Below are 15,533 nucleotides of genomic sequence, written 5' to 3' on the forward strand. Positions count from 1 at the left end.
TCTTTACCCATAGAGAACTTGTTAATTAAAATTTATATTTGTTAATAAATTAAGAGAAAAGTTACTTTGACCTGGTTAATGAAGCAAGAGAAAGTATGTCATGTTAATATCAAGATGTTAGGTGGTCATAGTGGTTTTATATTAAAAAAAATGTAAAGGGAGGTTTGGAACTACACATTTTTCAATGTTCTATATGAAAATCATCATTGTTTAAATATTTATTTCTAAAATATTTATGGTCAGCATATTTTATTTTTTATTTTTTAACATTGTAAGCATGAGATACTTGTCATGAAAACATCAAATCACAATAAGACAAATATATAAACCAGAGATTCTTGTTTCAAAATTCAAAGGGGGTCTTGTCTTGACTCTTGTCCAGTTGTCATTAAATGAACAAATAAGCCCGTGACGCTAGCATCCACCTTTATATTTTTATACACTATGGTACTCCCCAGTCCCCAATTCTCATATAAAGGAACCCTCTTAGAAGTTCATTGCTGCAAATGTATTATCAGTATCATATTATGATGATAATACATTTAAACCAAGTAAAGATGATGTGGCAAAACCGAAAACATCAGCCCCATATGCCCAAACTTTTGGGTTTCCACGTGGCAAACTCATATCTTTTTTGTTGAGGTTTATAATTGGGAACATCATTTATGGAATAACAGGAAAAATCTCAGTTATTCACAATGACAAGAAGTAAACCGTAAACAGTGAAGGGTACAGATGTTTCTGTCCTTTTTTTCGCAGAAGTACTTCTGGTTCTGGTCTATCAGTGATGGCTATGACCTATTTTGTAAGGCATGCAAGTAAAAGCACTTTTTGCCAAATAACCTGGAAAATGAATGATTTACAAAAAGTGAGTAAAGTCATTTGTTTTCCTTAATTTTACTTTTGATTAAATGCAGCTAATCAGCTATGGCCTATGGTTCTGAAAATCAAACAAGTTTGGCGGTTTGCCTTTTTTTTTTTTGGTAGAAAGATTAGCGGTTTGGGAGGGCATGAATGCATGATTCTCGATATTTATCGTTTTTCTCAATTCTCGTGATGGTAATGTATTAGGGTTTTTTCTTGGTATTCTTGTTCTTTTTTTGGGTAATCAATAATAGTATGGAAATTTGATGAATATTTTATTATTTTTTATATAGTTTTATACTTTTCAGAAATATAGTTTTGGGACGGGAGCGTCAACAATTTACCTTTGCCTCTGTTGTTTTTCCCTACAAAAAAAGGCCGAGAATATCTGATCTCTCTTGTTCCTTCACTTTCTCTCCATCGCTGCAACCTATTAAGCTCAGAGGTGCGACGTGAATGATTTCTGTCTTTTTATTCATTTTTTGCTTTCTTCAGATCTGTCATAGTTTTAATTTCTGTATGGTTTCCATTTCATCGTTTTCTTCTTCGTTTATTTCATGTAATCACGTGTGTCAGCATTTAGTTATGATTCTAGTTTCCTTGGTCACTGATTGATCCTCGAATCATTGTGAATTCGTTTCTTTCTATGCTTATTTTAGTAACAACTCATTGTTGACAGTAATTAGTAATAGAGCAGATAGCAGAGCAACTCTGTTTTCAATCTATTTAGAATCTTTTTCTGCATTTGTCTTATAGATTGAATGGAAAATGCTTGGCCTTTTCTTAATATTTGGTCACTTTGTTTGCTTACGATGAGCTTCAGTTTATACTTTCAGCAAACTGATTTTGTTTATGCTTTTGTTTTTCCTTTTAGTAGAGAAGTTTTTCTGATTCTTGAGTATAAGTTTTATGCTTTATTTCATTTTAATTTTTGAACAGGTAATACTAGGAGTTCAGTAGATTGGGAAGAGCTTCCGAACTTTCAGTGCAAATGGGGTACATTGGATCACATGGAGTTGCTGCTCTGCACAAGTATAAATACAGTGGGGTGGATCACTCCTATGTTGCAAAATATGTATTACAACCCTTTTGGAGTCACTGTGTCAATCTTTTTCCTCTTTGGATGCCGTAAGTGGTTTCCTAACTTTGGGTGATTATGCTTTTTCCTGAATGATGAGAGTAATAGCAAACTGAGTTTCCTAACTGCCTTCATCTCGGATAATGCTGTTGTTAGTACTTTATTTGCTTTATGATGGGAGAGTTTTATTTAGTTAGAATAAGAGCTTATAATTAAAGCGCAAGTATAAGTAAACGAAATTAGTTTAAAATGAAACAGCATTTGGTTGAGTCTTTGAATTTTTGTTGAGAGTTGGTTTGTCATGAGACAAGAAACATTGAACTAATTCCTTTTTCTTTGCAGTTTCTGCCCTCTTTTTCTCTCATCTGTTTGCTTCTACAATTCCCATTTCCCCTCCTTTGTCTCAGTTGCATTGAAGGGCTTTTGGGATTTATTTATTGTCAACTATTACCATTCCTGGCATCATGTTAGTTGCATTATGAGTAACAATTACAAGATTTCTTTTTGAAGGGTGAGCAGATAAAGGAAATATGGAAGGGAAGGGACTCTTAAGAATTATTAGGTGAGTACCATTTTGGAAGCTTAAGTGTACAATAAATTATTAATGTTGAGGAAAGCAAAGATGACATCTATTTCGTAGGATTAGGTCCTGAAGTTAAAGAAAGAATCTTGAGAAAGATGAGGACTAAAAAGGCTTGATTGAGTTTTAATCCATTAGAAGTCTGGAAACATTGGGAGGGTGTGTTTGTTTGAATTGTTCAACAGGGTTGTAGATGAAGATGTCCTGGACGAATGGAGGAAAAATATCAGATTACTTGCATACCAGGATAAATGAGGTGCAACAAAGCGACACAACTTGTCTGGAACAAATTTATGAGTCATATTATGAAATATTAGGAAGGAGATTGTTGAACTATGATTAAGACATAAAACAAGAATATCAAAACAAAATCTGGCTTTATGCTAGGTTGGCACATGAAATACAAATTGAACCGGGGACACAACTTATCTTTGGCTTTGGATTGAGAGGTAAGCTTGTTAGGGTCTGTGGAGCATTTTGTGAACTTGTTGAATTTTTAGTATATGTTTTCTCAACAGGACCATAGGGTGCTACAATGGAAAAACCTAAAGTAGAAAGATGTTGGAGTTCCTGTATTGTGAAGAACATGGGGCTTACTTTCTGTGAGGGAGTTTGATGATCAGAGTCAACTTTGAGTCGAGAAATAAAAAAAAAAAGAGGCACTGTTTTGTCCCAAGGGACCTTTCATCTCTTGTTGATGCATGCCCTGTTAATGTCATAATGTGTTCAGTGAGAAGGTTTATGTTCCTGGAATTTGAGTGCTATTGCTATCTGCTAGACCTTATGGGAGGAACTAGTGTATCTTTGGTTGCAGATAGCTTGATGTTATATTTTCATTTTCTTTTAGAAATCGATGTACATTTTGTACATGTGGCATAGGGACCATATTTGTAACTTTTTTTGTATTCGGGGTGCTGGCCAAACAGAAGGAAACCATTCAGGTAAAGAGTTGTCACTATATAAAAAGGTCCTATAATTTCCAGATTTAGTGAATTATCAGATGTAGATTAAGCTCTCTAGTGATCCAATGAACTTAGTATCTCCCTTATTGCATTGAGGTGATGAGCCAGGCACCATGGTCCATCATAAAAAATGGACCTAGGAGAATTTCTTTCAACATGCCACCGTACAAAATTTTGAACTTTTGGTGGGTCAAACCATATATTTTCATAAGCCATAGATAGGGCTTTTCAAAAATTTTCAGGTCTGCCCCTGTCATCTATACAGATGGTGGCCTCCTTAAACAGATGGGAAAGAAATATCTTCCCATTTGACTATTTTGCAATATGTGCCCCTAGGAAGAGCCAATGTCACTAATAAGGCCACTAGAAGCTCTAAAGTTGCTACTGTCAGCCTTTAGGAAGAATCCCTTCTCTGCTTTCACATGCACACAATGCCAGGTGAACTTCAGTCTGGCGCTGCCATCAAACTGTATCAAGATCTCCCATTGGTTACAGGAGGATCAGCAGCATGTCTAGTGGTCCCCCAGGAGAAGAAAGGAGAATTTTTGGAATACTCCTTTTGGACCTCTAGGTTCTGCCCTATGAGTATACTTTTAAAAAAATGAAAGGATTCTTGTACCACCTTTTAGGAATCTTCTTTGTATATTCTTGTTTTTATTAATAAATTCTTTCTTTACAATCAATAAAAAAATAAATCCTTTCTTTACAGATGAAAAAGAAAAAGAAAGGATAAAGGAGGTAGTGGCATCAACTCAAAATAATGAGGCTCATCAGTTGGGAAGTGGGCATATTCTTGATTCGGGAAATAAAGCTCCAACAGATGGGAAAAATTGTCCTTGTAGTGATTGAAAAGGCCATTACCCAATGTTGGTCCCTCTGTCCCAGCTATCTTGAATATTGGGAGGGGTAGACTGGGTATGGTCTTAACCTTTGTCCTTGGAGTGATTGATTTGTCATAAAATATGATTGAGTTGTTTCTTCTTCCTTAAAAGCCCTTGAGGGTCTTACTTTGATGTAGAACAAGGAATCTGAATTATCTTGATTTAGGAACCAACTTTCTAAGAGATGGACAAAAAGTGGTATAGGAGTGACTCTCAGGTTTGGTGTAAATTATAATTAGGTTATATTTTCTTCTTTAGAAGCCTTGGAGGTATTATTTTCATGTGGAATGAGTTGTCTAAGATCTAGAGTATTTTCTGGACCAACAAGGCTTGGAGGTGTAAGAGCATGGGGTTAGCAATTGCACATTATAAAGAGTGTGATATAGGTTGGAATTTGGATTAGTTGAACGCTTTGGCTGTTCAGTGGACTGTGGAACCATTGATGAGGTTCCACTCCAGTAATAAATTCATGGGCCCCACTATGAAAGGTGCGGGCCCCATGTATTTTTATTTCTGGCATGGAACGGACCTTATCATTGGTTCCACAACCCACTAAACAACCAAAGCGTTCAGCTAAACCTTACTCTATAGGTTTGTTAGAATGTTAGAGTGATGTTCGGCTGATAAGAGTTCTTATTAGCCCATTCTTATGTTTAACTTATCTTGTAACTGGGCTTGTGTTAATGGGCCTGGGCCTAATCCTGTTTAATGATTTAAGTCATCTGGGTGTCCCATCACTAATCAGGGGCATCCCAGTAATTTCTTGTACCTTGTACCATATTCATCTATAGATAAAGGACTGGTCGACTGGATAGAGCAGTTCGACATTCTCTTCAGTTCTGTGGTTCTCTTCTCTTCCTTGCTACTTCGAGTATAGCTCTTTAGATTACATGGTATCAGAGCATTAGCTCCTTCCTGGTTTCAGCAGGCGCACTCTTTTCCCTTGCTGTCTTTTCATCTTCTCTCTTCCTTTTCTGGGTTGCTGCAGTGAAGACCTAGGAGTGTAAGAGAGTAAAGCAAGTTCGAACCTAGGGTTTCTCTTGGTTGTAGGACTCAAGGGAAGTAAGACCCAGAAGTAGATGTCCTACTAGATTATCTCCAGCAAATAGTAGCTATTGGGCTACTAAGAGAGGTCTGTATAGGACAAACCTAGTTGAGGATTGATTTCAGTAGTCCTAGCACTAGCCGAAAGGGGGAGAGCTTCCTCTACAGTTGCAGCTTTGTGCTCCAGCAAGACTTGCGCAGAACAAGTGGTAAAGACTTAGCCTTCTCTACAGTTGCAGCTTCGTGCCCCAGCAAGACTTGGGCAGAACTGTGGTAACTTCAGTTACAGATTCTCTTCAGGTCGGTTATCAGTCCTACTAGCCGAAAGGGGGAGAGCTTCCTCTACAGTTGCAGCTTCGTGCTCCAGCAAGACTTGCGCAGAACAAGTGGTAAAGACTTAGCCTTCTCTACAGTTGCAGCTTCGTGCCCCAACAAGACTTGGGCAGAACTGTGGTAACTTCAGTTACAGATTCTCTTCAGGTCGGTTATCAGTCCTACTTGTAAACTTCAGTTACTGCACTGCACAGTTACTTCAGGTTGCAGAACAAGCCCTAACTGAAGTAACTTTAGTTACTAGCACTGTGAACTGGTTCAGTTACTTCGACTAGTCCTAAACAGCACTGCACAGTACCCGAACTGTGAACACTTCTACCAGCACTGTGAACACTGTGACCACTTCGGCCAGGCCTAAACAGAACCACCTACAACACTGTGAACAACTCTTGGACTGAAGTCAGGATGTCCTCACTATTCGGTGAAGTTTCCTCTAGAGATAACAGACCTGTTACAAGGTCCTCAAACCTAGAAAACCCTAATCTGCATAGCTTGCAGATTACAAGTGTGCTGCTAGATGAGTATAGCTTCAAAGAGTGGTCTGTCTCAGCAATGTTGTTCATTACCTCTCGTGACCTCACAGGCTATTTGGATGGAGACAAGAAACAACCAGAAATTGGCAGTCCTGAATACACCGTGTGGCGCAAGGAAAATGCCACAGTCATGTCTTGGTTGCTGGCCTCTATGACTCCTAGGGTAGCCAGAACTGTTCATCACTTCCCCACAGCTGCTAAAATTTGGGAGAAAGTATCTAAGACATATGGCCAGAAAAAGAACAATGCTAGAATCTACAGGCTGAACCAAGACATTGCAGCCCTAAGGCAAGGAGACATGTCCGTGGCAACCTACTTTGCAACACTGGAAGGCCTCTGAGAAGAGCTTGACCACCATTTGATTTTGGATTGGGAAAATGCTAATGATAAGGGGAGGCATGATAAGCAGATTGAGGAGGGCAGAGCCTTCAAGTTTCTGGCGGGTATTGACCCTGTATATGAAGGTATAAGGTCACAGATTCTAGGGAGAGATGAATTACCTGAGCTTCACCATGTCTACTACCTAGTGAGGAATGAAGAAGTAAGGAGAAAGGAGATGCAAGTTGACTTCCAGACACAGTCAACAGAACTACCTGGAGAACATTCAGCCTTAGTCTCCACTAAGGGGAATAGATTTTCAGACAAGAAGTCCCTCAAGTGTACACATTGTGGTGGTGAGAAACACACAAAGGAGAAATTTTGGGTCCTGTACCCTCATCTGAAGCCAGCTGCTCTGAGAAAGGACAAAAGGCAACATAAGGGCCACACAGCAAGTGGGAATCTTGCCACCAACAACAGTAGTGACAACTCACAGAGTATTCAGACAGTGTCATCTTCCACCGCAAGGCAGGCTGCCGACTCCTCTGGACCAAGTACTTTGGGCTTCACAGCTAGTGAGGTAGAGGTTCTCAGTCGGGCATTAGCCCGTCTGAAGAACAATTCTTTAGCTTCCACCTCTCTTGCCAAATCAGGTACAACCTCTGCATTTAGTGCATCTAGTTCCATTAATTCTACCTCTTGGGTGATTGATTCCGGAGCCACTGACCATATGACACATATGTCCTCCTTATTCTCCACATATCATCTGTTGTCTGGCCAGGATAAGATGAGAGTAGCCGATGGGTCCCTCTCCACCATCTCTGGAAAGGGGGTGATTGACCTAAGCAAGGATCTCTCTCTTAAATCAGTCCTACATGTTCCTAGTCTTACCTCAAATCTGTTGTCTGTTTCAAAGCTTAAAAAAACTTGAACTGCAGTATAACTTTCTTTCCTTCTCATTGTGTCTTCCAGGACAGATTGACGAGGAGAATGATTGGGAGTGATCATGAGTATGGGGGCCTCTACTATTTTGATGAAGATGTTAGCTCAGCCTTGCAAGTTTCTACTATTAGTCCGGAAAGTGTGGAGTCAATAGCTAGGCTGCACTTGTGGCATGCTAGGCTAGGTCATTTGTCTTTTTCTTCCTTAGCAATGTTGTTTCCCGAATTATGTAAGGGCATTCCGAGTCAGAGTTTAATTTGTGATGTGTGTCAAATGTCAAAACAATGTAGATCAATGTATCCAATTTCTAGTAATGAAATTCAAGCCCCTTTTGATTTGGTTCATTCTGATGTTTGGGGTCCTTCACCCATTGTTTCCATTGATGGCTTCCGTTACTTTATCAGTTTTATTGACCATTATTCTCGGTGCACTTGGATTTATCTGTTGAAAGGACGTGAAGAAGTTTCTCGGATAACTATGATGTTTTGCAAGATGGTTGAAACACAATTTGATACAAAGATCAAGCAATTCCGTTCGGACAATGCAGCTGAATACTTTGAAAGATCCCTGAACTCATTCATGGAAGATGCAGGCATGTTACATCAATCATCATGTGCTTACACCCCTCAGCAAAATGGGGTTGCTGAGCGCAAGAACAGGCATCTATTGGAGACAGCTCAAACCCTTCTTTTCCAGCACAATGTGCCCAAGCAATATTGGTCTCAAGCTGTTCTTACTGCATCTTACCTGATAAATTGGATGCCATCTAAGGTACTGGGTATGAAGACCCCTTTCTCTGTTTTGTGTCCCACTCTTCCAGAATTTCCTCTTCCCCCACGGGTTTTTGGTTGTACATGCTTCATACATGTGAAAGATCCAAAGAAGACCAAGCTGGATCCTAAGGCTACAAAGGGAATATTTTTGGGGTACTCTCCTACGCAGAAGGGGTATAAGTGTTATGATCATGTCTCCAAGAAAAAATATGTCACTAGGGATGTAGTCTTTTTTGAGTCTCAACCCTATTTCCAGTCTTCTCAGAATCCTCTTCAGGGGGAGAGTAGTGGGTTGGAAGAGGATTCTCATTTTCCCTTCTTTTTTGTTCCCATTTCATCACCTTCCACTACTACTAGCTGTAACATTCCGGGTCAACCTAGTGAGACTTCCACTGTGCCAGTTGCTTCTCCAGATTCGGCTGATGCTCCTGAAGGTTCCAGTAAACAAGAAAAAGAGATACTTACATACAGTAGAAGGAAGAAGGCCCCTCAACCTCATGATTGCAACCAGTTGAACTCAGATCAATCTGTCTCTGCAATCCAAGGTAATTTTGATTCACTCAATTCAGATTTGGATCTTCCTATTGCTCTCCGTAAGCCTGTTCGTTCTTGTACCACTCGGCATCCCATAGCTGATTATGTTTCTTACTCACACTTATCCCCTGCCTATCATTCCTTTGTGTTTGCTCTTTCCTCTGTGTGTGTCCCTTCCAGGTATTCAGAGGCGGCATCTGATCCAAGGTGGAAAGAAGCCATGAATGAGGAGATGAAAGCCCTAATGAAAGCAAGGACATGGGAATTGGTGGACCTGCCAGAAGGGAAAGGCACTGTTGGGTGCAAGTGGGTATTCACAGTAAAGCACAGGGAAGATGGGTCACATGAGAGGTACAAGGCCAGACTTGTAGCAAAGGGATTTACACAAAAGGAAGGAATTGACTACAAGGAAACCTTTGCCCCAGTAGCAAAGCTCAACACAATCAGGGTTCTACTGTCACTAGCAGCAAAATTCTCTTGGGAACTTCATTAGTTGGATGTGAAGAATGCCTTCCTAAATGGTGATCTTCATGAAGAGGTATTCATGGAACCCCCACCTGCATATGATGTTGGAAAGAAGGTATGTAAACTAAGGAAAGCATTATATGGTTTGAAGCAATCTCCCCAGGCATGGTTTGAGAGACTTTGTTTGGCCACGAAGAAAGTAGGGTACACTCGGAGCAGTGCAGATCATACATTGTTTACAAGGAGACAGGATGACAAACTTACAGCACTCATTGTGTATGTGGATGATATGGTGATTACTGGAAATGATGTGAAAGAGATGAAGAGTTTGAAGGAGTTCTTAGCTTCAGAATTTGAGATCAAAGACCTGGGAAATCTGAGATACTTTCTTGGAATTGAAGTTGCTAGATCAAGAGAAGGAATCTACATATGTCAAAGAAAGTATGTGCTAGATCTCCTAGAAGAAACAGGCATGATGGGGTGCAAGCCAGCTGACACTCCAATAGAACCAAGCCATGGATTACAAGAATCAATGGGTGAGGAATACTGTGATAAGGAAAGGTACCAAAAGTTGGTAGGAAAACTGATATACTTATCCCTTACTCGGCCAGATATTGCCTATGCAGTGCATGTTGTCAGTCAATTCATGCACTCACCAAAGGCCCCTCATATGAGAGCAGTGGAAAGAATCCTCAGATACTTGAAAACTTGCCCAGGGAAAGGAATTCTATTCAGAAAAAACAGCAGACTTGAAATTGAAGCCTACACTGATGCTTATTGGGCTGGGTCCGTTGGAGACAAAAAATCAACCTCAAGTTACTGTACATTCTTGGGAGGAAACCTAGTCACATGGCGTAGTAAGAAGCAGAATGTTGTGGCTAGATCAAGTGCAGAAGCAGAATATCGGGCAATGGCACACGGGGTTGCTGAACTCTTATGGCTTAGGACTCTCCTTAATGAGCTTGGTATCAAGACTGAGGGTCCTCTCAAGCTGTATTGTGATAATAAAGCTACTATCAACATTGCCAACAATCCTGTGCAGCATGACATGACAAAACATATTGAAATTGATCGACACTTTGTCAGAGAGAGAATTATTTCAAGAAAACTTTGTGTGCCTTATACTCCATTAGAGATGCAGATTGCAGATGTATTAACTAAAGGGCTGGCATCAACGAAGTTCAGGGACATACTTGGCAAGCTAAACATGATTGATGTTCATGCTTAGCTTGAGGGGGAGTGTTAGAATGTTAGAGTGATGTTCGGCTGATAAGAGTTCTTATTAGCCCATTCTTATGTTTAACTTATCTTGTAACTGGGCTTGTGTTAATGGGCCTGGGCCTAATTCTGTTTAATGATTTAAGTCATCTGGGTGTCCCATCACTAATCAGGGGCATCCCAGTAATTTCTTGTACCTTGTACCATATTCATCTATAAATAAAGGACTGGTTGACTGGATAGAACAGTTCGACATTCTCTTCAGTTCTGTGGTTCTCTTCTCTTCCTTGCTACTTCGAGTATAGCTCTTCAGATTACAAGGTTGACAATGTGGAATTACAAGAAAAGTTTAAGTGATCTCAACTTGTGATCCAAAGCAGTTTTTTAAAAGCGCAAGGCGCAAAAAATGGTGCAAAGGGCAATTTGTACTCGAGGCATACGCCTTTTCGAAGCAAGGCACAAAAGCACAAAAAACGCCAAAAATTAAAAATATTAAGCATAACCAAGGGTTTAAATATTGACACAATACATTTGACATCATATTGGTATTGGCTAGGGTGGTACAGGAAACATTACAAATAGGCTTGTATCCCTTGAATCATGCGTATTAGGCCGATATGCACCTATATCGATCCGTATCATGTTGTATCGGCTGATATGCACCAAAACATGATGATATTGACCGATATAGACACATAATGCATCATTTCACATCTCTATTTAAAAAAATGTAACTAGTGTGATTGAACCCAAATCACTTTTTTTTTTTTTTGAGAAAAAGGTAAAGTAATTTATTAGACAAAAAGCATGAACCAAATCTGCAGCACAAGGAGCTGTGCAGTGCCCAATCAAAAGCTATATTACTTAGTATGCATAGATACAAAAAAAGCTCCAGCATTACAAAAGGAGCTGTGAGGTCTATTTCTGAACAGATTACGAGATCCTACACTCAATACCCAAGCCTTAAATGCGGTCTTGAGCAGTTGAACCAGTAAGCCAACCTTCATTTTATAACAATAAATGAAATAAAATAACTTTTACCAATTCTAATGTCTACATGCAATCCAAACAAATAACAAATATTTATGTTCTGCAAAATTAGTATTTTGTAAACTAATGGAATAAATAATCTCTCAAATCCACATTTATATCAAAAAGTGGATTTTAATCTCTAGAAGCTGAATACAGAGCCATGGCACATACAACTTGTGAATTAGTTTGGTTGAGAAATTTTCTACAAGAGATGGGGCACTCAATTGATACTTCGATGAAGTTTTATTGTGGCAACCAAGCTGCAGTCTACATCTCTAATCCAGTTTCTCATGAGAGAACAAAACACATAGAAGTTGATTGTCACTTTGTGAGAGAAAAGGTTTTTAGTGGAGTAATAAGTACAGCATATGTTAACACAAGAAGCCAATGGGAAGATTTGTTCACCAAAGGGTTGAGTCGGGCAAGAGTGGACTGCATATGTAACAAGCTGGGATTATATGATTTATACTCATCAGCTTGAGGGGGAGTGTTAGTGTCGACTATACAGGGGCAGATTAGTCTTTTGTTTATGTTTAGTATGAGGTGTAATGTTGAGTTATAAGTGATGTGTCCCATACTTAACTAGGGGCACAAGAGTCAATTTGTGTTTAATATAGAAAACTATAAATATAATCTGGCCGACTAGAGAAAAGTGATTTTTCTCTCTAGTTCGAACCAGCCTTTCTTCCTTCTCTCCTTCTCTTCACTCTTCTCCTCTCTTCCTTTCTCTTCTCTCCTCTTTCTATCTTTCCTTTCTCTTGTATTCTGAAACTAACGGATATACAGATCTGAACTTTATCATATCCGTTGCTAAATTATTAGCGCTTAAATCATTTCTTACTACTTCTACCCATGTCTAGCCTTTCTAGCTTTATCACCTATTGGAGCAACTCCTAGGTTCTTTTGAGTGACTTCATTTCTGATCCTATTTTTTCTAGTTTTCCACTCATCCATTTCAGCATATACATTTCTGCCTAACTCATTTTTTTTGGAAATGTTTTCTTGACTGCCCGACACTCTGCTCCATACAGCATAGCTGGTGGCCTTACAATTGTTTTATAGAATTGTCCTTTTAATCTAAGTGGTATTTTCCTATCACAAAAAACTCCAGATACACCTCTCCATTTTGCCCATTCTGCTTGCAATTGATGTCATGAAAATATCTTCTAGGTTGCAGCATATCTGCTATAGTGGCTCTTTTTTAGGATTTCATATCTCATGGAAAGCTATGATACCTGGATGCCTGTACAAGGGTGTCAAATTGTGCTGGATGGTTCAATTTTTAGTGAAAATTTTGTATCCAATATTGTATCTGGCTGTGTCATTGTTGTATGATTGTATCCAGGTAAAATAGCTGAAAAGTTAACCTATTTGGGAGAAACTTTTAGGAAATGAGGTTTGGAGTAAAACAATCCCCCCCCCCCCCCCAAGGATTGGGGGTTTTTGTTGGAAATCTTCCCGGAAAGAATTAATACTTGTGATTCGCTCCAAAGAAAAAGACCAAATTGCTGCCTTTCCTGGAACTGGTGTGTTCTTTGTAAGGCTAATGGAGAAACTTGCTATAGCTTATTAATTTCCTGCCCCTTTGTAAGCTCTGTTTGGGAATGTTTTTTTTTTCCTGTTGTTTGGGTGTAGGTGGAATACCCTGCCTAATGTGCAAAGTTTGTTTGTCTCTATATTTTTTAGTTGGCCGATGAAAAGGAGCAATGTAGGGATGCTTAAGGGCTGCTGTCAGTTGGACCATTTGGGAGGAAAGGATTCTAGGACTATTTTGGAATAAGGAAAGAGGCAGAGAGGCAATTATTGAAGCAATTACTGTTAGGGTGTTTCAATGGGTGTAATCCTTGGAGCTTTTTTCTGTTTTTTCAACAGGTGACATTATGAGAAAGTGGAAGGAAGTGGCATGTTCTGATTGGCTTAAGTCTGTCACAAACCCCTCTTGGTCTCCACCAGAAAGTGGTTTCATTAAGCTGAATTTTGATGGGAGCAGTGTAGGGAACCCAGGTCTTCAGGTATTGGAGGTGTTTTCAGCAATGAGGAAGGCAAAATTATTAGATTATTTTTTAGGGCCAATTGGAGTAGGGGTTCTTTAAGGGCTGAAATAATGGTTTTAATGGAAGGAGTGCAAAGGGCAAAGGATATGAACTGCAATAAGCTGATTATAGAAGGTGACTAAGTTGGCGATGGGATGGCTGCAAAAGGAAGAATATGGAATTACAGAAGTGAGAGGAGGAAATTCAAGTGTCTGACAGCCTGACACAAAAATGGATGTGAGACTTATATGGGTTAAAAGAACTGCTAATGCCTTTGCTGATATACCAGCTAAACAAGGGGTGGGAAGAAATCAACTGTTTTGGGCTCAATTGTAACACTGTTAATCTCTTGAGGAGAATTAAGTGAGTTTACTTCTCCTTTATTTCTTCTCTTGTAATATGTTTTATATTTTAATGAAATTTGCAGTTATTGATCAAAAGGAGGGGGGGGGGGGGGAGGAGATGATGGCTGCTGTTTTTGAGGTATACAAGGTTAAATGACCTGTTGCCAAATCACTACTCAATTGGATTTCTCCAAGATTATTGCGGTGTCATTAAATATTAAATCAACTGCATTATTTGGATAGTTTACAGCCCCATGTGCATTGCTTCAGCATTTTTTAGATTCTTATTATATGTTGATTGTAAATACTAACAATTAATTTTCAATTTCTATGAATCATTACTTATCAAATAAATTTTCTATGATACATTAAATATGCATGTAGCTAATTGAAAATTTATGCAGTCTTATCATGCTTCTCTATACCTTCATCTTAGTGCAATTTTAATGACCCTTGACAGAATGTGCTAACTATATTTTTCTTTCTATGTTTTCAAATTTGGATGCTTCTCCAGACCAAATATGGTAAGATTTTCTTTCATAATCACCATTTCCTGGCACGCTAATTAGTAGATTTTGAGAAGATAATATTTTCTTGTTTCTTATTTGATAATAGATTTGTTACTTTTTCCCAGATAACACTTACGGGTTTCATGTTCTTGGTTATATCTGCACTTCTTGGCTATGTAAGTGGGATCTTCTGATATTGGATTGGTTTGTAATCAATTTATAGTTGTGTTTTCTAATTATTGATCTCTAAACTGTAGTAACATCTTAGGTTATTGTATTTGGCCATAATTAGTAGTTTATTGGGATTTGGTGTATTGGCTTTTCTTTTTGACAAGATTCGAGTAGAAACTACTCTTTTAGTAAAGATATGAAACATTGCCAAGAACCACATTTATTACAAGAATTCCATCCATATTGTCACTTGGTGCTGCCTTTTCTTTTTCTGATTGCAGTTCATTTATAACCTCTTTTGGTTTGGTGACTCCTCACTTCTTGCTTTGAGTTTCTTCAACTTCTTTAACAATCTCAGGTGTACTCACCTCATTTGGATTCAGCTCCCCCAAGATGGGTCCATTTTGCACATGGAATGCTTCTCTTCTTATATCAGGTTTGCTCAAGTTTCCTTATGAGCAATGCAGTTTAGATCTTTTTTTTTTTTTTTTCTTTTTACACATGGAATTTACTAATTCTTTTACAACATGCTTGTCAGACATTTGATGCTGTTGATGGGAAGCAAGCAAGGCGCACAAATTCCTCCAGTCCACTGGGGGAGCTTTTTGACCATGGTAATTTTCCTCTCATGCTTATGCCATTATTTTTTATTTTAATGGTTTGTGTTGCCGATATGCTTCTTAATCATCCAAAATAAATTGCAGGATGTGATGCACTTGCATGTGCGGTATGTATTATTCTCTTTAGTTGTCATTCTGTAGCCATGGCAATTGAATTCCTCTCAGAACTTGCATTATGCTTTCCTCAGTTTGAAACCTTGGCTTTTGGAAGTACTGCCATGTGTGGAAGGAGCAGTTTCTGGTTTTGGGTCATTGCAGCTGTTCCATTTTACTCTGCAACATGGGAACAGTAAGTTATC

General features: G+C 38.9%; 1 protein-coding gene across 1 annotated transcript in view; it reads left to right on the forward strand.

Moving 5' to 3' along the window:
• Positions 1-499: 499 nt before the first annotated feature.
• The window catches only part of LOC148863449 (choline/ethanolaminephosphotransferase 1-like), a 40,233-nt gene continuing 25,199 nt past the window's right edge, over positions 500-15,533 (forward strand). The window contains exons 1-9 of the mRNA XM_088978027.1: positions 500-1,059; positions 1,158-1,309; positions 1,804-1,992; positions 14,449-14,458; positions 14,569-14,619; positions 14,973-15,050; positions 15,153-15,228; positions 15,319-15,341; positions 15,423-15,523. Coding sequence (XP_088834153.1) covers positions 1,856-1,992; positions 14,449-14,458; positions 14,569-14,619; positions 14,973-15,050; positions 15,153-15,228; positions 15,319-15,341; positions 15,423-15,523 — 476 coding nt within the window. The 5' untranslated portion in view covers positions 500-1,059; positions 1,158-1,309; positions 1,804-1,855. The remainder of the gene's footprint in view (positions 1,060-1,157; positions 1,310-1,803; positions 1,993-14,448; positions 14,459-14,568; positions 14,620-14,972; positions 15,051-15,152; positions 15,229-15,318; positions 15,342-15,422; positions 15,524-15,533) is intronic.

Source organism: Nelumbo lutea, chromosome 3, assembly GCF_056320005.1.
Source record: "Nelumbo lutea isolate HS-2025 chromosome 3, American lotus-T2T, whole genome shotgun sequence".
Taxonomy (NCBI): Eukaryota; Viridiplantae; Streptophyta; class Magnoliopsida; order Proteales; family Nelumbonaceae; genus Nelumbo; species Nelumbo lutea.